This window comes from Serinus canaria, chromosome 1, assembly GCF_022539315.1.
Source record: "Serinus canaria isolate serCan28SL12 chromosome 1, serCan2020, whole genome shotgun sequence".
In the NCBI taxonomy this organism is placed as follows: domain Eukaryota; kingdom Metazoa; phylum Chordata; class Aves; order Passeriformes; family Fringillidae; genus Serinus; species Serinus canaria.
Window position 1 is genome coordinate 88,020,615 of NC_066313.1, and position 21,114 is coordinate 88,041,728.

The window sequence follows — 21,114 nt, forward strand, 5'->3', positions numbered from 1 at the left end:
TGCAGAGTAAGTCATGAATTCATACCTTTTGAAGTGAGAAGGCACGATACTGACCATCTAATCTCACCTCCTACACAGTCCAGACCAAAGGCAAGAAAACGTAATCAAAACTTGAGAATCTCAGTCTCAAACAGTGGAGACTCCTCTGCTCAACAAACAGTGCAGGGCTTTACATGGCATCCATGTCACAATGGGAATAATCCATTTATCCTCTTTTTCTCGGCTTCAGAAAGTGCTGCTTTCCTCTCAAGTCACACCCTTCCAAAAGGTCTCCTGCTCCCACAGCACAAAGGCAAAAATGTCCCCTTTTGGGTGCAGTGCTCAGGAAGTGTTCAGGTGCTCCAGGTGCCTCCTGTGCCCATGTCAACAGGCAGGTGACTCTCCTGAAACCAAGGTGACAGATTGCTGTGCCCCACAGGTCTGGCATGCCCCACACCTTCTTTCCACACCTCCAGCAGCTTCCCTGATTTAAGATTGCTCCTCTAGGTCACTCTGACATCTCTAAAGTGCCAAAGCTTTGGCAGGCAGGGTGATCCAGGGACCACAGAGCTGTTCCAAAACCTCCCAAGCAGAGAGTTTTCCAACCTTTCCAGAAGGTTCACGAGATTGTTGTTTTAATTAAAAAAATCTCTGCCAGCATAAATAAAGGAAGTTTTCATGATTATCAGTAATTATCTCCATAATGGCTGTCCTCACCAGCATCCTGTGGACCAGAGCCCATGCAGGACAGGTCAATGCACTGACTTTTGGAAAAGCTTTTCAAGAGAGGCAAGCTGGCACAGTATTCAAATCACGTTTCTGTTGGCTTGCAATACACATGAGTAACAAATCAATTTTCTACAAGGCCACTAATGTAGGAATACACCCAAAACGAAATACGAGTGGTGTAGAACAAAAATAGCCTTCAGTGAGCATTGCTAATTAATAGCATGTTTGATGCAGCGCAGTCCAGATCCAGAGATCCCAGAGCAGAGGCATACATTGTAACAGTAAGCAGATGAAACTACAGAATAAAATGTGAGAACTCTGCTCAGAGTTGATTTTTTGCAGGCCATTTCTTTTACTGTTTCTCATGTTTTATGTTTCCTTTCTGTCTGGAAACAGCAAGTCCTACATGAAACAGGTGATGTACCTAGTATGATTATCAAATCAGTGTTCTGCATCCAGGTACACGCAAAGAAAATCCACTAGTATGCTTTCTCTCTAAATTTAAGAAAGTCATTGCTTCCTACAAACAATAGTTCAAACCTAGATCCTACAAGTTTAACTATCCCAAAAAAATTAGAATTCTCATAGCAATGGGAAAATCAGGAGGAAATCGTTTCCAGATAACTAGTGAGTACCTTGCCTGGCTTTCTGGAAGTGAATTGCCCTTTCAGAGCATGTTCTTAGTAGTCCTGGGAGGGGATGATGATAACTAATAGTAAAAATAGTCTTGAAGGCATCTGTAATAATAGCTTTTAGGGCCTTCCTCATTCTTCATGGTAAAGTGATATCAAGTTACAGACTGGCTAAAGATAGTGTAGCTGATTTGCTATAAACATTAGTAAAAAAAGATATTATAGAGGAGCTTTTGTAAGAGAGAGTAATATAAACTTTGGAGGTGCTAATCTGATGATGACTGGCCCATCATGTTTAGTATCACATTAGATAATAGGATGGAAGGCTGGGAGATGAAATTCCCTCCTGGCAGGAGTGCTCAGCTGGTGTAGTGAGTATGATTAATGGCCCTCTATCAATCAAATCCCTGCAATGGGTGCCACTGATAACCACAGGAATAGAAACTAGTGGTTTGAGTTGTTCTAGCTTTGTTGTTTAGTTACAGACTGGGTGAACTCCAGCTGCATAAAAGTTTGTCCTCCAGATGAATTTGTCAGAAAATGACAGATCAAAGTCAGTCAGAAATTTTCCAGTAAAATGCAGCTTGGTCAAAGAAAAGCTGATTTGCTGGACTTAAAGTTTTTTTGTCAGGAATGGATGTAGTTCAACCAGACCAACCATGAAGCTGTACTGGCACATGTAAAGGGAATTGATGGCTTTCCAGAGCTGTTCTCCTCATAAGAGAACAGTGCAATGATCGCATTCTGTGTTTTCACATCCCAGGTGAATAACCTGACCAAAATAGAGTCTATTATGGGGTGAGTGAGCATGTTGTGCACAGAAAAATGTTCAGAGGTTCAAATTTTGCACTGAGACAGAACTAAACAAGTTTATGAAACCTTGAAAGCATTTATGAAATGGGCACTTTCTAGCCAGTCCTATTACTGAATAATTTATGTGAGGGCATGTCTGAGTATGGACTCGGCTTTTCATCTGTACATACTTGAAGTGGAGCTGCATTTAGGTAACACCTAAGCAATCAACCAAGCTGGAAGTCATAGACATCATCATTGTGGAAATGGACCTAGACCTTTGTCACACTTACTGCATCCTGAAGCATGCAACACACTCTGGAGTCCCTGGGGAGCTGACCTCATCAGTGTGTCACAGTCACCCTTAAATGGGCAAGCTCTAATTCCTGGTTCCCACTGCTTGCAGGCAGGATTTGCTTAGCAGGAGCAGCCAGACTAAAAGGCACTGCATAGTCCCTTAGGGACTTTGCTGGCAGAGGAGACGCTGAGCTCAGAAATCCTCCGGTAGATTTTTGCTTAATTTATCCTGTGCAGCACAGTGATGTGATGTTGATCTTTTTGTTAGGGCTGAAACAAGACACCTCCTTTTGTAATTGCTGTCTGCAGGGTCAGTGTGGATCATCTGGGCTAACCCCTTAGGTCCTGAGTTGCATTGCTCCAGAACCAATCATCTTAGGAGGAGAGCCTGGGGGTGCAGAAAACAGCTCAGCTGGAACGAGATAATGTATTTTTAAAAGGCAGCAGGTTAGATACTTATTTCCAGGCATGGGCAGGGATCGTGAATGCCATTCCCCAGTGACATCACTGGGCGGTGGTGGAGGGCGGGGATGGGGAGATAAGCCAATTTTGGTGAGTTCGGGCAGGGCTTTGTATCCAGGAGGGGAATTAGCCAAAAACGCTTGTAGGGTGAGATATCCTGAGCAAAGGCTCGGAGGTTGTATCCCCATCGTGCCCTTGACACCTTCACAGACAGAATCACATAACCTTTTGAGTTGGAGGGGACACACAAGGATCATGGACGCCAGCCCTTCAAGTGAATGGTCCCCAAGGGCACCGAACCCACGGTGTTGTTGACACCGTGCTCTGCCCAAGTGAGCTACGGCCACTGAAAGGCCCATCGAGGCAGTGCCAGGGCAATTTAACCGTGCTCTCTGCTCCTCCCGCAGCGCACCCGGCAGTGCCGGCCCCGGAGCGACCCACGGCCACGGTCTCGCCCCTGCGGACGCCCAGCTCTCCCTCCCGCCTGCCCGCCGCGGCCATCCGGCCTCACCCCGCCGTGTCCCCGCAGCACGGCCACCAGCCGCCCGCCCCGGGGGCGCGGCCCCTCATCCCGCTCACCTCCGCCGCCGCCGCCATCACCCCGCCCAACGTCAGCGCCGCGCACCTCAACGGGGACGTGGGCTCCGGGCCCCTGGGCGGCCCCGCCGCGCCCGGGCCTGGCGGCAAAGCCGAGGAGAGGAAGAACGAGAAGGTAAGAGCCGCCGGGCCTCCGCTGGGCCTAGTGCTGCTGCCGCGGCGTCCTCCCACGGGACTGTTGAGGAGGCACCCTGCGAAAACTGGGTTCCATCGCCAGCTGGGTTTCTTCGCCAGCTTGGGCATCCTCATCTCGCACCGTATCCACACTAAATCTTTCCCTCCACCGCCACACTCAACACTGCTGTCCTATTACCTGCTTGCAGATGGGAAACAAGGCTGCATGGGCTGCATTTGTGTGTTTCTGCCAATGATCAGCGCCGAAATCTGCAAATCTGCAGTGGTGCAGCGAGATATTATTGTAGCGGGCTCATGGCCATCAGAGCCCGTCTGCCTCCCTACGTCAAAGAGGCTGATGGTGGCACCAGCCACACAGCAGGTGCCTCAGGCACAGCAAAACATTGGCTCCTGAGTGGTGGTAGGAGCTGTTTCGCTCTTCCAGAAACATCTCAGTTTCTTCAATAAACTCTCATTGCAGTGGCACAGCCAAAAGAGAAGAAGGCAATGGGATACTGCTCGATGGGATGTAGGTACAGTGTACTGTAGGGTCAATCTCTTAGGAACCAGCAGTGGGACCGATAGCTGGGTACGTGTTCCCTGGCACACCTTGCTAAGGAAAGCCAGCGAGGAGAGCTGTTCTAAGCACCCAGCCTTTTAGGTTCTTGGCAAATATTTTGCTTTTCCCAAATGTTTACATTGTGTCAGCAGTTCCCATATATCAATGCTGAAGATTATCTCTGTACTGGCTAGCAGAGCAAGATCCTGGTTTGTATCTGAGTAGGAGGAAGAGATGTGGGGGCCTGGTTTTCCTTTGAACCTGAAAAAAATCCTTTCCATATGTTCACTGAGCTTTTTCATGGTGACAGACACATATGGAGTAAACAGTTTCTTTGTACATGGTAATACTGAGGTGGCAGGTCTCGTGTCCTCCGGGCCACAGATAACCCCTAGTTGCACAAGATGAGGAATATGAGTTTTAAAATGCTTTCCTTAATCCTGTCCGGAATTTTTTCTGAATGCATTTTGGTGAAAGAAGAAGGGTATAGAAGTTCTGCCCTGGATGTGACATTTAGGTATGTGCTTACAAAGAACAGCTCTCAGGTATGCGTCAAGGTCTGCATGGGGTGGAAACAGAACAACATCTGCTACTTCTGCAAGTCCAAGGAAGGGAACAGCATTTGGCAGGAGGTGGTAGAGCTGCACATTGCCTCAGAGCATTGTGTACTGGCTTATTTATTACTTCCTGAAACACATTAAGTGATAGGTCCATATATTTTAATACATGTGATACTGCACACTTAATGTCTGTAGGCAAAATTATATCGAGCACAGTCCTGAGATACTGGTTAATCTTTTCCAAGCTGTTACAGCCTAAAGTTACTGAATTGGGATGCAAAGAGGTTTTTGATCTCCATACATGAAGAGGAGAAGGAAATAATATACAACATCATTCCAATGGGTGTTGCCAAAGACCAGTTCACTATCTGGGAAGCATCAGAGAGAAGTAACTGTAAAAATTGTCATTTCTGACTCAACTGGGCAATGCATAACTGCCCCAGCTGAACAACATATTCCTGAATCTTGTCCATGTTATAGTTCACTTTCATTTTAGAAAGATCTGAATTAGCAATGTTTCCTTTCTTTTTAGAAATAGTGACTGATGTTTGGCCAGATAAGTTGTCTTACTCTTTGCTAAGCACAAATATTTCTTTGAAGAAATTGAGAGCTTGGATAATGCCAGAAGGAAAGCCATATAACTATTCAGAAAGGCATCTGTGAGTCAGAACTGGAACCATATCTGTAACAGGGCAAAAGGCTGTTTGGGCTGGTTTTTTGGTAAACAGGAAAGTGTCATAACACTCAGAGGGAATATCAGTGGAGGAAGGCAGTATCTGTTATCAGTACATATAATAGGAAAAAATCATAAAATGTTGAGGAAGAAAAACAGGAGAGACATAGCTAGCAAGCTGCCAGATAAGCAAAGATCAGAAGCAATTTTTCTGAGTTCAGTTTCATTATATTAATCAGTCAGGTATTTTGAGATGAAAGGAGCAGAGGGGAAGTTAGAAAGAGGAGAGGTAATAAGGTCTTCAGCTCTATTGAACACAGGATGGAAGAAATGCACAGGTAATTATCTCCTGAGAAACTGAGATTAGCAATTCATGTGTGATGTAAATTGTAATGTGTCATAAAATTAGCGTTGTTGTTAGAATCAACAATTTTTGGTGTCCCACGAAGTTGTTAGCTTTAATCCTGCCTTAGTCTTTCCAGTTTCTTTTGTAGGATACCATTGAGGAAAAAGGCTGAATGATCAGAGAATAACTGGGTTAGGAGACATTTTGTTGTGATTAACCATGGTTTTCTTTCATGCACAAATTGTCAGTGCGAGTTCACTATGGTACAGAGGGCACATAGTTCATAAGAAGTAGTTTGCATAGGGATGGACATGACATGCATCCATTGTTTTTCATGGTTCTTTTGATGGCTGTGGAGATAAATTGCATTTTTTGCATTTATCACTCTAGTAAGGTGAGATATATTGGTCCTTAGGGAATTTTCTTCAGATTATGACTTTAGTAATGTTGATTGTCTTCTTGAAGCCTGGGTTGCGAGACAGTGGGGAAAAGTGTTTTAAGATATGATCTTGTAGAAATTTATGTTTTGTGATTTCCCATGTCAATTCCACTCAGGAATATTAAATGTGACACCAAGGGGCAGCTTCTGCAGTGTGTCCATGTATGCTGTTCGTGTTCCTTGTTCCAAGATGGAATGACTTCAGCTCAGGAATAGCCTTGCTGAGTGTATGGTGCAGTCATCACTGCTAATGCTTTCCTCTGTGCAAACGTTTATATGCCAATATCACTGGCTCCTGTTGGTGTGCAGCAGTCACATATAGGCAAATCCCAAATTTCCCTAAAATCAAGGGACTCCAACTCCAACTTTTACTCATTTACTTGTGGCTTAAGGGCAACTGGCAGAAATAATCCTAAGGATTATGGTTTTCAGATCAGCATGAATGATTTTCTTGCTCATTTTCTATCAATATAGCAAAAAAATCCTTAGGTCTATTTTTTGACATCTCTAGTTCTTTGCTTCAGTTTATTTCTTGAAGATCTTAATCCAAATTTCCAAAGCTGCCGGTGAACCTTGGTACTTACATTCATTTAGGTACCCTAATAATAGTGTCTTACTGTCATATTCCTGCTGACTTAATCAGGAGGTTAAATTCTGTCCCCATGCCAGTCTTGACTTGTTGGTATGCATCTAATCCTGGAATATCCCATCTGCAACTGGGCTTGGGCTCCACGTCTCAAGCCTCCTGTCTCCTTAGGGAACAGTTTTGAGCATGGTCTCCTTTACCAGCTGCTGACAGTAGCTGATGAAAAGCTGTGCCATAGACAGTGCTGAAGTCCACTGTGCAGCAGTACTTGGAAAGTACTCTGGCAGCCAAGTAGGCTGAGAAGTAGAGCACTTGAAAATCAAAGAAGTTTCAGTGCTGTATGTGCACAGTAGGAAGCAGCAGGAAAGGCAGCTCCCGCAGGGACAGTGCAGACACTGCAGGAATGACAAGTGGCCTGAGTAAAGGTGAGGGAGCACGACAGAAGTCGAAGAGGTAGCAGTAGTCAGGGCAGCATAGGAGAGAGAAGAGCATTGGCAGCTGCTGGGGGATAGAGCAGGGAGCACCAGCAAAGGGGTGCCAGGTGAAGGGTGCTGTGCAAAGCCCAGAGGAAGGGGTCCTGAAACAAGAAAGTTGAAATACAGTGTGAGATGTGTCTAAAGAAGGTAGTGGAAGAGAAAAAAGCATGAAGGAAATTTATTCTTCTTTTGCTCAAATACTTCACACTTGAAGCTTTTTTTTTTTCCCCCAAAAAAGAGGTTCCTTTCCCCAGAAGTAAAATGATAATTTTTTCCCAGGGTCACTCTATGCCAGGTTAGTGATGGGAGCATTCCTAAGACATCACAGGATCAGGAGAGAGATAAAGAGCAAATGGACAACATCCGTTTCCTTTAGGGGTGTGGAGTGGTAGCAGAGTTCCTTTGAGTTCTTTGTCATTTGTTACTAATATCTACACATGTAGTGAAGATCTGAAAGTAAAAAAAATTCAGTCCCACTTCTTCTTCAGTGCCAAATCTTCTGAATAGCTGAAAGAAAGAGATGGAGATCTCATCTGTGGAATTGGAGCAAAACTCTACGCTTTGGGGGCTTTTTAAAATAGGGATCCTGCTTTTTTGGGCAGGAATACTACCCAGTTCAACTGGTAGATTACAGCTGAGAGCTTGTAATTATGGTATGACTACTGCTTTGACCTTGCTCAATTTTTGCTATAATAGTTTCTGCTGTACATAATCTGGGTTGATGCTTAATACCACTGATAAAACCACTTGTTTGAATGAATTAATGCATTTCTCATTAAATGAGCTCCTCATTATGTTAATCAAATCAAGCAAATCATGCTGGGTGGTTTGACCACTGTAATTAAACTTTCTTTAAAATCCAGTCATTTGGCTTTTGATGAGGATTTTGATTAAACTCTTCCAAAATGTCTGGCCCAAGAGCTGACAGGAGAGGAAAATAAGAGCTTGCACTATCAAGCAAGTCATTAATTTGTCAATGTGTTACGGCAACTCCTTACTGTTTTACCTAACCAGAGCATGTTGCAATATTTGAAAATTGGCAATGTAAAATTAAACATTTCTTACAAGTATGCTGAGAGAACAAGTCTGTTTGCAGCTTTAAATTTAGGAACTGTGTCCCTGGAATATATAGTGGATCTAGATTAACAAGTCACAACAAATGGGAAAATACACTAGGCTGCTGTTTCCTGATGTTAAGATAAGAAGAGATACATCTTCAGAAAATTACTTTGAACACACACCAACAGTTTTGCATGTGAAGACTAAATCAGTAAACATCTGTCTGTTTTCACCAGTGTCACTCACTTTCTCAAGTATCAGTCCTGCTCAAAATAAATGCATTCCTCAAATGATACAGTATGTTTGGCATGATGCTGGTGTGAGAACTACATTGCAAAATAGAACAAGCCAAGGCCTATTTTCTGGCCCTGCAGATGTCCCTGCATGACTTGCATCCATGCTTCTAAGCTTTTTTTTCTGCCCAAAATAGGATGGCTACATCCAGACTGCTCATCAAGAACAGTTCTGGTAAGTGGTGTGGCACAAACTATGCTCCTGTGTTGTCATGGGAGAGTGTTAGTTCATAGAATCATAAAATATCCTGAGTTGGAAGGGACCCACAAGGATCATCAAGTTCAACTCCTGGCCCTGCACAGGATAACCCAACATGCACACCATGTTCTCAGGAGCATTGTCCAAATGCTTCTTGAATTCTGTCATGCTGGTTCTGTGACGAGTTCCCTGGGGAGTCTGTTCCAGTGCCCAGCCACTCTCTGGGTGAAGAAACTTTTCCTGATATCCAGCCTAGACCTCTCCAGGAACAACTTCAGGCCATTCCCTCCAGTCCTGTCACTGGACCAGAGAGAAGAGATCAGTGCCTGCACCTGCACTGCTCCTCATGAGGAAGCTGTAAATTGATGTGAGGTCTCCTCTCATTCTCCAGCATAAGTTACGTCAGAAGCTCCTCACATGACTTCCCCTCAAGGCTCTTTACCATCTTCATGGTATACTCTCTAATAGCTTTATATGTTTCTCTAATAGCTTTGTATGTTTCTTATATTGGGGGCCCAAAACTGCACACAGGATTTCAGGTGAGGCTGCACCAGTGCAGAGTAGGGCAGGAAGCTGATATAAGCCAAACCCACAAAGGTTAATGGATGCAGACATAGGTTTGTTGCTAAATCCTGACCTTGTCTTTTATGCCAGAATAGACCAGAATGACCAGAGAGACTTCCCTCTCCACCACTCCCCCTTCCTGTCAGTGCCTTTCTCATCCTTCTCCTAAACTGCAGCCCAGTGCCCAGTCCTACCTGGCAGCATCCCTCAGTGCAGGCCTCCTGCATGCACACTTAGTTTCCCACCCTGGCTTTTTGAAACGTTGGAGACTAGATCAAAGGGCCTTTAGAAGTTTGGCTCCATGAACTCTTGAGATACTCTTTGACCTTAGTTCACAATAGCTGTCCAATTAACCTATCAGATGGTCAACCTGAAACTGCCTGAAGAACCAGATCTTACACAGTTATGCACTTCCAGTTTTTAGTTACTCGTAATCTCTGCATTGCAACTTCTTCTCATATTAACTTGTCCCTGACTGAAAGGGATTTGTTATCACTTCATAACCCCAAAGACATTTTAATTCCTTATCCAGAAAATGAAATATCAGTCTCAAAAGTGAAGCATTGAGCACTTGCAAGGACTTTGTAGATATAAAATTATGTGACAAAAATAGTGGTCACCCGTGATGAGTAGAGGAAGAGGAAGCTAAGGACAGAGTTGATGCAAGCAGGTTTTTCAGATACCAAGTCTATAAGGCTGACCTCGAGTTTCTGGAAGAGGAATTCAGTCTTAGCAGATATGAAATTATTTAACATTTTTCAATTTGGGAAAAATATTTCCCTTATGTTCAACTAAGAAAGCTCACTAAGTTACACAGTAGTGAAATGGAACGATAACAACTGAGTGATGAAATGAAAACAGTGCAAGACATAGCAATAAAAAAATTGCACAAGACCAGAAGAGCCTGACTTGAATTCTTAGAATAAGTGTAGGATGCCTTAAGAAGGAGCAACATTAGAATAGTAATCTAAAGGTTTGCATCAAAAAGAATAAATTCTGTGACACTAATTTTCCTGAGTAGTCTGTAAGACATCTGAGTTGATCCAAGAGCCACCAACACCAGCATTTCACTGATCATTTTCAGAATCAGCTATGAATTTTCAGTGTAATGTGTTCCAGTTTGTTTCTTGGTAAGGATGCTTTAGTCTGGAATATTTTAGTTCAGTTCTTTCAAGATTTGTGCACAGAATACATACTGTTAATCCATTTCCTCTCAACAAAGGCAAGGGGACTGTCTTCATCACGAACGAGCCACTGCTTCCCATGCTCCAGAAAGTGAATCTTGGCTCAGTGACCAGCAAGTGATTCACCAGAAACTTGGCCCTGGAGCAGAAACCTCTTTTTCTGGTCATGTGAACTCAGGCCACAAAGTTCTGTTTTAGGGCAGAAAAGTCATGCTTAAAATCTCTCCAGCACCTTCTCCTTCATCGTTAGAGCTCAGTTTGAAAGGACAAAAACCTGGCAACTCAGTGATGAATATTTTAAAGCTGGCAAATTACCCAGCCAAAAGCATGAGCCCCAGCTGTCAAAACATAGGAAACTTAAGCTTTACAATAAAACAGATTTTGTTATTTCTGACTGGCTAGGATTCTTTTGCTTAGATCAAGGGCAATAAGTCATTGATCAAAATTTCTTTTTCTTCTTCACATTTTTGATGTTAGGAAATGCTTTCAAACTCCCCACAGATATTTCAAGCGCTGACTTTTCTGCCAAGCAGTCTCCGAAAGCTATTCCTTTTTTCTCTCCTCTCCCCCCGCCTCTGCTTATCTGCCTCACAGTGCTGTCACAGGATTTCTCAAGTGTCCGCAGTGGATTTCTCTCACACTCTTTTGAGTGGTTCTGTGCTGCATTCTACAGCCTTAAGGGGAAGTGGATCCCAGGGAAGAGAAGCTGGAGAGTGCTTTAACTTCAAGAGGAAATTCAGTTTATCTCCTAACTGGAGATGAAGCTGTTTGGATGCCGAGGCACAGAATTCTCCTGGCACCTGTAGAGACCTAATTTTATAGCACAGAGGACCCACGAGCTTTTGCTAAATCCTTAGCACGGCTGGAGGAAGAAAGTAGAACTGACAAAAGAAAGAGCATGCAAGGGAGCACTGGAAGCAGAAGGCTGGAGGCGTATGTGTGCGCGAGTGTGTGTCTGTGTGTGAGCATCCCGGCACTGGCGTTCCCATGGCATTCCCCTGCCTGCAGAAGAAATCATGCAGGACCAGATGGCTAGATGGGGCCAGGCTGTGGTGGGGATGGCAAGTACGTCCTTGGATTAGTTGGGTGAAATGTAAGTGCTCTTGTGCTATCAGTGGGAGACATTGACACATTCCGCCTCTTGCGGGATCATAGGGGCCAATCCCCACCCCAGACCACACAGCTCTTCTGCCTCATGGCTTCTGACCTCTCCCTGCCCCGTTCCTGAAACATGTTTTGGTTTCTCATTCCCTCATGGCATCAAGGTCCCAGTCCCCATGCATGGGTTAAAAAGCCCAGAGTGTGAATGATCTTCCTGTCCCTGTAGTTCTCCTTTCTGCCTGAAGCAGTAACGCACAGAGCTGGCATGAGCTGACACTACCCCACCACTCCCAGGAAGGAAGACATGCAGGATGAAACCATTCCAGCAGAAAAACAGAGTAGGAAGCTGGATGCCCTGAAAACAATGAAACAACTTGCAGTGTGTCAGAGTTGGTGGCATCTTGGCATCCCACGCATTCAGGACTCACTTGTTTTCTTCAGTGGTTTTCCAACTGTGAATTCACAAGCCAGTAATTGTTAAACCACCAAGAGGCAACAGAGATTACTCACTGAGCTACAAGAAATTTAAGTGCCAATGCAGTTTTTTTATGGAGACAAAGCCTGAACTTTCCTGTGAAAATTGTCTCCAATCAACTTTTCAGTGCCCATGTTTCTATTTCCTAGGTGGGTTAAAATATCTACAGTCAATGCAAAAATCTTTCAGCAGGCTCTACTAGAAGAATTACGTAAACTGAAAGAAATTGCCTTTCTGAAAAGACATCAATACTGTAGGAATAGCATGTTGAAACAGTCAACAAATATCTGTGGCATGTTTCTATTTTTGTTGTGTAACTCAAGGGCATAACCAAGTTATAGAAAAGGGATATTTATCTTATTTTGTACACTTTTGTTTATTATTCATATTGCAGAAGCAGCATAAAAATGTACAACCTCTCAGCCTTTCTTTTGCCAAATGGTAAAGCCACTTTCAGTTGAAAAAAATAACAACCCAGACTGACTCTAATGTCTCAAGCATCGAGTAATTCTCTTCAGACCAAGTGAAGACATGGAGTCACTGATCGTTTCTGAAGGACTGAAAAAAAAATGTTACTATTTTGCCCTCTGGAGAAAAGATCAGTCTCAGGAATTCAAAAAGCACACCATGCAAAAGTCACTTTTCTGACACTACATCTGCAGGCTGCCTGTAATCGATTAATATAGTGTGTCAAGCAGTCAACCTTCTAAAAAGCAATTTATTATAAAGGCAGAACTCAACCTGTGGCTTTAACGTTTTTTGCATATATTTTGTTTGGTTCATATTCACTGACATGCTTCTGTAAGTTAATACTACAGAGGCTGTAATACTAACCTTCAGTCTCAGATCACTGTGTTCAACAGACTAGAAGCAGATTGGCATTGGGCTTCATCACCAGATGCCTCAGGGAGAGAAGAAGTAATTTAATGCAAGTACATGGCCAACTTATTTTGCAGTAGATTTCCTGTGCTGTAGTTTTTGTCCCAATTCATGATCAGTGCAGAACCAGTATATTTTTTAATGGAACTAGGTGGCTTTTTTATTACCTCAGAGATCTCTATTCCCTTCTGTACAATGTAATGTTATTTTTCATATCTTTAGTTTTGAGACAGAAAAGGGAGGAGGTCAGGCAGGCAGATCCTGTCAACACAATGGTGCCTGCTGTGGCAAGGGAAATGCATAAGCTAGGCTTTGACCACGACATAAAAGAGGAAACTGATTTTCCAACTTTTAAAATTTTCCTGGACAGGTTTTATATCCAAGCCAGATACTCCTGGTTGGCAGACTTAGAGTGAGCCTGGCTGAGAGATACAACTGGCCAGCAGAGACAGTGGCACAGGAGAGGTAGTAGGGATGGTGGCCCCGCTGAAGCCTGGAATGGATTTCCATTCATCAGCTGTGAGGACATCAGGTAGATGCTGACTTCCCACCACAGATGTCTAACTTTTCTTGACATTGTTCCATTAAGACAGTTCCACAACTCCTCTGAACAATCCATTCCTGTCCTTTCATATTCCTCAGGTCAGAAAATTCCCTATTATCCCTCACAAAACTTTCATGTTTATAACTCAGTCTTGCTTCTTCATGTCTTGTTTCAGATGGAACTGCTGATCAGCTTTCTCTTGACAGCCTTTCACATGTTAGAGTACTAATAATGTGTTTAGTCCTTGAGAATTCTCTTCTTTCAACCTCACTGAACCCAGTTCCCTGCCTTTCTTCACAGTAATGTTTTCTGGACCTCTGATTACACTTTCATCTCTCCCCTGGGCAGTCTTCAACTTGCTGGAGTCTTAGAGTAGAGTAGTGGAGTGGTGTCCCAGAGTGGAATTGTGCAGAGATCTTGTTAGTGCAAATGAGGGTGGAATAAGCACTTTCCATTACTTATATTTAAGTTGTTTACAGGTAAAGCTTGTCTTTTTCACAACAGCATCTTGACTCGCTCCCAGTTTGTGATCCAGTGTAACTTCTATGTCCCTTTACAGAGCTGCTGGCTGGCCAGTCACTCCTCATACTGCAGTATGCATTTGATTTCTCATTCCTAGCAGTTGCATATCATGCTTCTCTTTGCAGATTTCATTATGGTGATTTGAGATAATTTCTCAATTTTAGGAAAATTGTTTTGAATTCTTGCTGTTGTGGATTAACCCTGGCAGGCAGCTTAGACAGCCACTGACTCACTCCCTGCCACAGTGGGAAGGAGGAGAGAATCAGTAAAAGTGAGAAAACTCATGGAATGAGATAAAGACACTTCAATAGGTAAAGCAAAAACTGCGCACACAAGCAAAGGAAAACAGGGAATTCACTCACCATTTCCCACTGACAGGCAGGTCTTCAGCTCTGCTACAGCGATGGTGACTTGGGACAAACACTATCACCCTGAATGTCCCCCACTTCCTACCTCTTCCTCAGGCTTTCAATTGCTGAGCATATGGTCTGGGGCATCCCTTTGGTCACTTAGGGTCAGCTGTCTTGGCTGTGTCCCTTCCCAACTCCTCGTGCACCCCTAGCCCCCTTGTTGGTGGGGTGGCTGAGAGGCAGAAAAGGTCTTAACAATGTGCAAGGGCTGCTTTCTAACTAAAACAGGGTGTGTTATTACCATTGTGTGGTCACAAATACAAAATATAGCACCATACAAGCTACTATGAAGAAAATTAACTCTGTCCCAGGTAAAACCAGGACACTGCTGGTGGACTCAATCATCTCAGTGCCCACTGCTGGTTTTAGAACACTCAGTAGCTCACATAGCAAGTAATTAATGGAAAGATTGACTAGCACTGGGACAAGCCCTGATGGTATCTACTTGAAATGTCCTCATGGTTTGACAGAAAATCATTAACTGGAAAACATTGCAAAGCAGCTGGTAGCACCTGGTTATCTGTTGTTGGAATTCTGAAGCAGCATGAGTACTGCTGAGTAGAAAACAGGGAAACTGGAAGGATCCTCAAACAAATACATTGCTGTTCTGGGAGGAAGAAGAGTGCAAGATATTCATCATATCACCTACTCTGCTCTGGGAAGATTGTCAGATACAGCTAAGTAATCATAGTACAGGACCTTGAATAGAAGTTGTGATTGCTTAACTGATGGGCTACTAATTCTGTTATCTTTATAGGCAGAGACATTCCAATCAGCCAGGATCAAATTGAGGATGGGACAATTATAAGTAAATGTTTGCCCACTCTGTTTTGCTAAAATGAAAATCAGAAAGCCTGCCAGTCTGTCAATCAACCCCTGCAGTTTTGCACCATTATCTGACTTGTGTAAAGGGTGTTTCATCTTCATCTGTGGTAGGCAGGCTCAGAGATGGAATGACAAAGCTGTCATTTCTGCTCCAGTGCAGTAGGGATTTTACCTTTATACAGTTTCCATCATTTTCACATGTGAGATACATTTGCCCAACATCTTCGGAGAAGCATTTTTAACTTACATGTTAAAATTGACCATTTCTTTCCATTGGTTGGCAGGATTCACCATTTATTTCAGGTCACACTGGCCTCTTCTGCATCAGTCAATTAGCTGGCAGAGTGAAGAGGAATATGCTGTATATGTGCTGTCATTGGTAATTATTTCTGCAGTAGTTGCAAATGAAAACACCAACCAGATGTCACTGCCTTATTGCATAGCACAATCCAGACATGCAACAAAATTGTGTTCAGAGAGCCCTTGAGGTTACAGATGTGAGTCTGTGTGAGATGCTTCTGCATCACTGAGATGCTGGCTGCATCACTGATATTACCCTACTGTCAGCTCTGGCATAAAGCATATCCTTGCACATCTTGGGTTAACCAGATCAGTTTAAGCCTGACATTTGAACTAACATGTTTTGTCTCACAGTTGGGATAGAATGAGGCAATGGAGAACATTGGCTTGTGTAGCACACGTGACAAGTGGGAATTAGTTAAATCAGTGTAACTCAGCTGCATTTCATTCATGGTCGTATCTGCAGGTCATGTGGCAGGGAAAAAGAAGAGGGCTAAACAGACAAATGAAGGGAAGGTAAATGGAGGGACAGGATAGCCAGCGTTAGTAAAAAAAGCTGCAGTGCTATTGGTCCCCTTCCCTGCTTATGCCCTAGTTATTCCCTTTGGCTAGTTCTGTTTCTCATTGCTGATCGTTCTTGCTCTGCACTTTAATTTAACAAAGAGGAATTTTATATTTCTAAAGACCTGTCTTTAGTATAGAGTACTTGAAGCACCCGGGGGGGGTGTATTTTTTAAGCAGATAAAAAGATGAAACTAAGAAAAAATATGAAATATTCGTTTTTGATGAAGAGAGGATGCTCTTATGACATGTGCTGCAGCTGCAAGACATGAGAAAACAAGCTTTTTTATCATGGCAAAGTTCTCTAGTACTTTAAACCCAAATGTTGTGGCATTTGGAAAGTGACAGTTCCTTGGTGACTTTACCAAAGAGCTTGTCATTTACAACTCATTCCTCTGGTCATTCCTCTGACACTGACAGCCACTTTCTTTTCAATACTTGAAAATTATTCTGGGTTTCTTTCTTCATTTTTTTAAAGAGTATACTTGATCAATTGATCTTCATGTGAGAAAACTACTTCAGCCATCTTAGTGTGTCCTAGGAATAATTCACAGGGCTGCTTGGAAATGCAGTAAGAGTGAAAATGCCTGTAACACAGCTGACAGGGGAGGTTACAGAAACCTCAGCTGCTTTGCCTGCAAAGCTTATGCACTTCAGTAATTGATCACAAATCAGTGTACAATTCTGTCCCTGTGCAAGAGACATCCCAGTGGAGCCTGTGATGCCCATGGAAAAATAGCACCTGTGACTCCCTGTGTGCTGAGGGGCTGAGCTTCTCTTACACCCAGAACAGATGCCATCAGCTTGAGTGTGTTAGTAGTATTGCTTTGTTTGAGATATGCTGTCATGATGGTAGGAGGGAGAAGGGACAAGGCCTGATGGTTTTAGTGCATGAAATAAATCGGAAATGTTTGGGGAATGGTCAGATTTGATGCTGTGATAACTCCCAAAACTGGAGATCAGCCTTCAGAGAGAGAAAAATTTTCATGCTTGTGGCTTTGATGGCATCAAGGACCTGCTTCTAAAATGTCAGACCCTCTGAGGACTATCAGGGCCCCTCTCATTCCTGTCCCTCACTCAGTCCAGGCTGCCCAAGCAGCAGTGCAAAGCCCAGATAATTTTCAAAAAGACAGGCAAGAGGAGCTTCTGCTTTGATCCCCTCTGGGTTGCAGTCCATGTAAGCGTGATGTATTCTGTCAGTCTCAGCTGACTCCTCTCTCTACAGCTAAATGCATCTTTTAGGAGCTGTTTAATCCCTGGAAGGAATTATTTCACCATAATGAGTATACACACAAATTCTGGCAATTTTACACTGTCCACTGACAGACCTTCTTTTTCTTCCAATGGGGAATTGATTTTGAGAGGAAAATATACCTCTTGTGATACCTGATTTTTCCACAAGCAGTCTTCTCTCTGAGTGCAGGCCAGCCCAATACTCTATGGTTTGCTGGAAGCGCTGAAATTACAGCCTGAGGTGGCACAGCTGCTAGAACAAGATCAACCAAGCGGGAATACATACATCAGGGATAAAGCACAAGATGGCCTCCACTAATCCAAACCATTTATCCTCATGTTTCTGCTTTCCATAAAAGTACAAGTGTCACTTGCCTGTCATTTAACAAGATTACAAAGGAAGGCCAAGCAATTTTAACTTTCATAAGCAATTTTGTTTGCTTATGAAACAAAATCTATCCCTCATGAATGGTAGAGCCAGAGCCAGCTATGTGTAAGACTAAAGTATGTCAAAGCACATTGTGACTTCTGTCATTGATTCTCTTTCATTCAGGTATTCAGTGAGTGAGGGTGCTCTGGCTAACTGCAAAATCTGAGTGTTGCTTCCAGTGCTTCCCAGGACCAATAAATTGTTTTCACTTCCTTATGAGAGACAAGGAGCAGCAAGCTAACCAGTCAGTCTAAACCATCTTATTTAGAAACATTAATTTTAAGTTAATTTAATTGTACATCTTTTTCTCATTTCAGAATCCTGTGCTGTAGTCAAGCTGTGATGGCTTATCCTCTAGTTTGAATAAATCAGCCTAAAGTTTCACAAGAACGCTCATGTCCAGCTGTTTTGCTTCAATTCTCTAGAAAGTACAGTTAGTCTGCCACAGTTGATTTGTATTAAAACAAAGGTGTAACATTTCTAGGCTTCAGATTAGGTTAGGTCCTCAACAGGACCTAAGACAGAGTGTATCATAGTGCAGGAGACCCCCATGGTAGCTGCAAGGAAGCAGCTTGGCATGCACAAAGGTGGTGCAGTGTCAGGTTAGGAAGCAAGCTGCTATCCGAGATGGAATAAGGCCTTGTCAGCCCTGTCACCAGTACTTTTGTGGCTCCTTGGTGCAGTGTGAGTGCAGCAGCCCTGAATCCAATCTGCTGAGGTTTGCACAGCAGAGGTGGAGCTGAGGAGTCCAAATAGCAGTTTCACAGCAGGGCTGTGAAAGTGCTCTGGGGCTGAGGTTCCCAACCCTCTGTGTCTCTTCCTTGGCTGACACTGCATCCTGATGGCTGCCTTTTGCCCTCTCTCAGACCCTTGCAGCTGAGGAAGTCCCTGAACAGCTGATTTCCCAAAGCTGAGAAGGCACAAGGGAGGGCTCATTCCTGGTTTTGTCCTGTTTCCTAAGCTTTTGCCAAAATACCTAAATTTTTTAGCATAGCAATAATTCTGAGAATGTTACTGTTTTTACAGTCTCTTTATAGTGAGGTGGAGTTACCCTGTGTAGACTCTAAGTACTATTTTATTTACCTGTTGGGATTTACTGAGGCAGAGTTTGGATTCATACCACTTTTTAATAGTCCTTGCTAGGTCTGTTCTCCATTAATTTGTCTAATCCCCTTTGAACCTCTTCATACTTTTGGCTTCCGCCATACTATGTGCATGAAGTCTCCATTTAATTATGTGTTGTGTGGAAAAGTGCTTCCTATTTTTTTTTCGTTTCAACCATTTGCCTGATAATCTCATTTAGGTTCCCCCTAATTCCTGTACTGTGGGAAAAAATCAATCCATTTCCCAAGTACCATCTCCACAGGAAGGGATTTTGTAGGTCAGTATTTCCTGTCAGTTTTCTGCTTTCCAAGAAAGTATATACTTAATGCCTCTCTAGGTAGGCACTGTGTTGGGCAGGAGACTGGAGGAGAGAGGGGAGATCTCCATGCTTTGAGCTGAATTTCCCTTACTTGTTGGAGGATAATTGAAATCCAGTAGATTGCTGAGCAAAGAAAGAAGCTGAATGTCAAATGTACAAGGACATCAGGCCTACTCCTTTATTTTGTGCATCAAAGAGATTGCTCAGACTTCAAAGGAAGAGGTGGACTAAAATTAGGACTAAAACACATCCATCTGACCTTAGTTCTAGAAGGGGTGGCTGCTTGGAAGTAAGTGGAAATGTCACACAGTCTTCTTGAGAACCATGGTTTCATCACTTCTTCAGTGGTGTTCTTTTATTTCAGTTTATCGGTGCACAATTTTGAGTCACCTCATCACAGCAGTAGTTTTCAACTCCCTGTGCTGTGTTTCAGCTGTTTCCAGACAAAGTAGCACCAAAACTGCTACAGTATCACTGGAGCAGGTCATCTCATTCACACTTAACCCTGCAGAGTCTCTTTTGCCTTATACTTCTGCTGAATTTGGCTGCCTCCCGGAAGCTTAACAATAGCTGAGACTCCCTGCTTCCTCTTCAGTTGGTTTTGGGGTTTTTTTCCTTTGGGCTAGCCTTTAACTTTGCTCCATTGTTTGAAAGATCTAATATTCCATCTAAATTGAATATTGAAATATATTTTTAGATTCCCTCTTTATCTCTTTCTGTAGTCTCTAGAGCCTTGCATCCGCCTCAGTTCAACAGAAGCACATGATGAAGTGCCTATGTGCTTTGCTATATTGGGACCTGAACACTAATTTCTTATTCTCAGTTTTATTTTCTAAAGATTTAAAATTCCTAGACAGGTCTAGCAAGACTTACTTATTTTCCCCTGTTTTTAATAGTATCTGTCTTGAAATTATTAATAAATAAATCTAATATTTTGTGCACATCTATATGCATGTTACTGTCACTGGAATTTAAAAACTAAAGATACTATGATCCTAAAATCCTTTTTGTTTCTTGGCATGTAACATGTATAGTGAGATTATAATAATAGACTTGTGGCCAGTAGCAGTTGTCTCCATTAAAAACTAAATCTTTGGCAAGTATTTCCATACAATATATGATATCAGACTAGTCTTTCCCTAAAACCAGAAGAAATTGTGTAGTAAGTAATTGCTGTTGTCTTGTTCAATGCCTCATGAGAAATAGTGGCAAATTGCACATGATAAATACATATCCAAAGATATTTCAGACCTGAAGCTTCCCTTTGAGATTATATTGGTTTGGGGGTTTTGTCAGGGCTTTTTCAATGATTATCAAAATCTCAAGTCAAATAATTTTACAGATTTAAAAAGCCCAGATAGATTTTTTCCTCAGAGACATAATCCAAAATATGACCTGCTGTTTCAATGCAAGCATCAATCATCAGAAGCCGCATTGGAATCAGAATAAAAATGCACTGTTCTCCAGCCACTTACTTACATTTACTCAAACAGGCTCTGCCCAAGTTAAACAAGCAATAAAAGTGGTGTTTTGGGGGTACTGACTGATAGATGAGTTCCTGATTTGTGAGGGCTTTTGAGCCCTCATAGGGCTCAGGGCAGCATTTAAGCAGTTTTGTTTCTTTTTTCTTCATTTTTAAATGAAGCTTCTTCTTCTCCCTCTGGCTGTCTTATCTACTGATGTAACTGGTGTTGCATGAGAAATTACCTCATTTCAGTGACTGCAGACAGCTTTTCTATCAGCTGCAGTAAGGTTTCCTCATTTGTTTAATGAACCTGGATAGGCAGAAAATTAAGTATCAGGAGCTGCAGAGGAAGAAAACTAAACCAGAATGTTCTGCATATTGGGTGGCTTAAAAAAATATATCTGTA

The 21,114-nt window shown here is 42.8% G+C and overlaps 1 protein-coding gene across 1 annotated transcript in view; it reads left to right on the forward strand.

Moving 5' to 3' along the window:
• SH3RF3 (SH3 domain containing ring finger 3) overlaps positions 1-21,114 on the forward strand; it is a 246,380-nt gene that overhangs the window by 207,580 nt on the left and 17,686 nt on the right. The window contains exon 8 of the mRNA XM_050977714.1: positions 3,299-3,603. Within this exon, the coding sequence (XP_050833671.1) occupies positions 3,299-3,603 (305 nt within the window). The remainder of the gene's footprint in view (positions 1-3,298; positions 3,604-21,114) is intronic.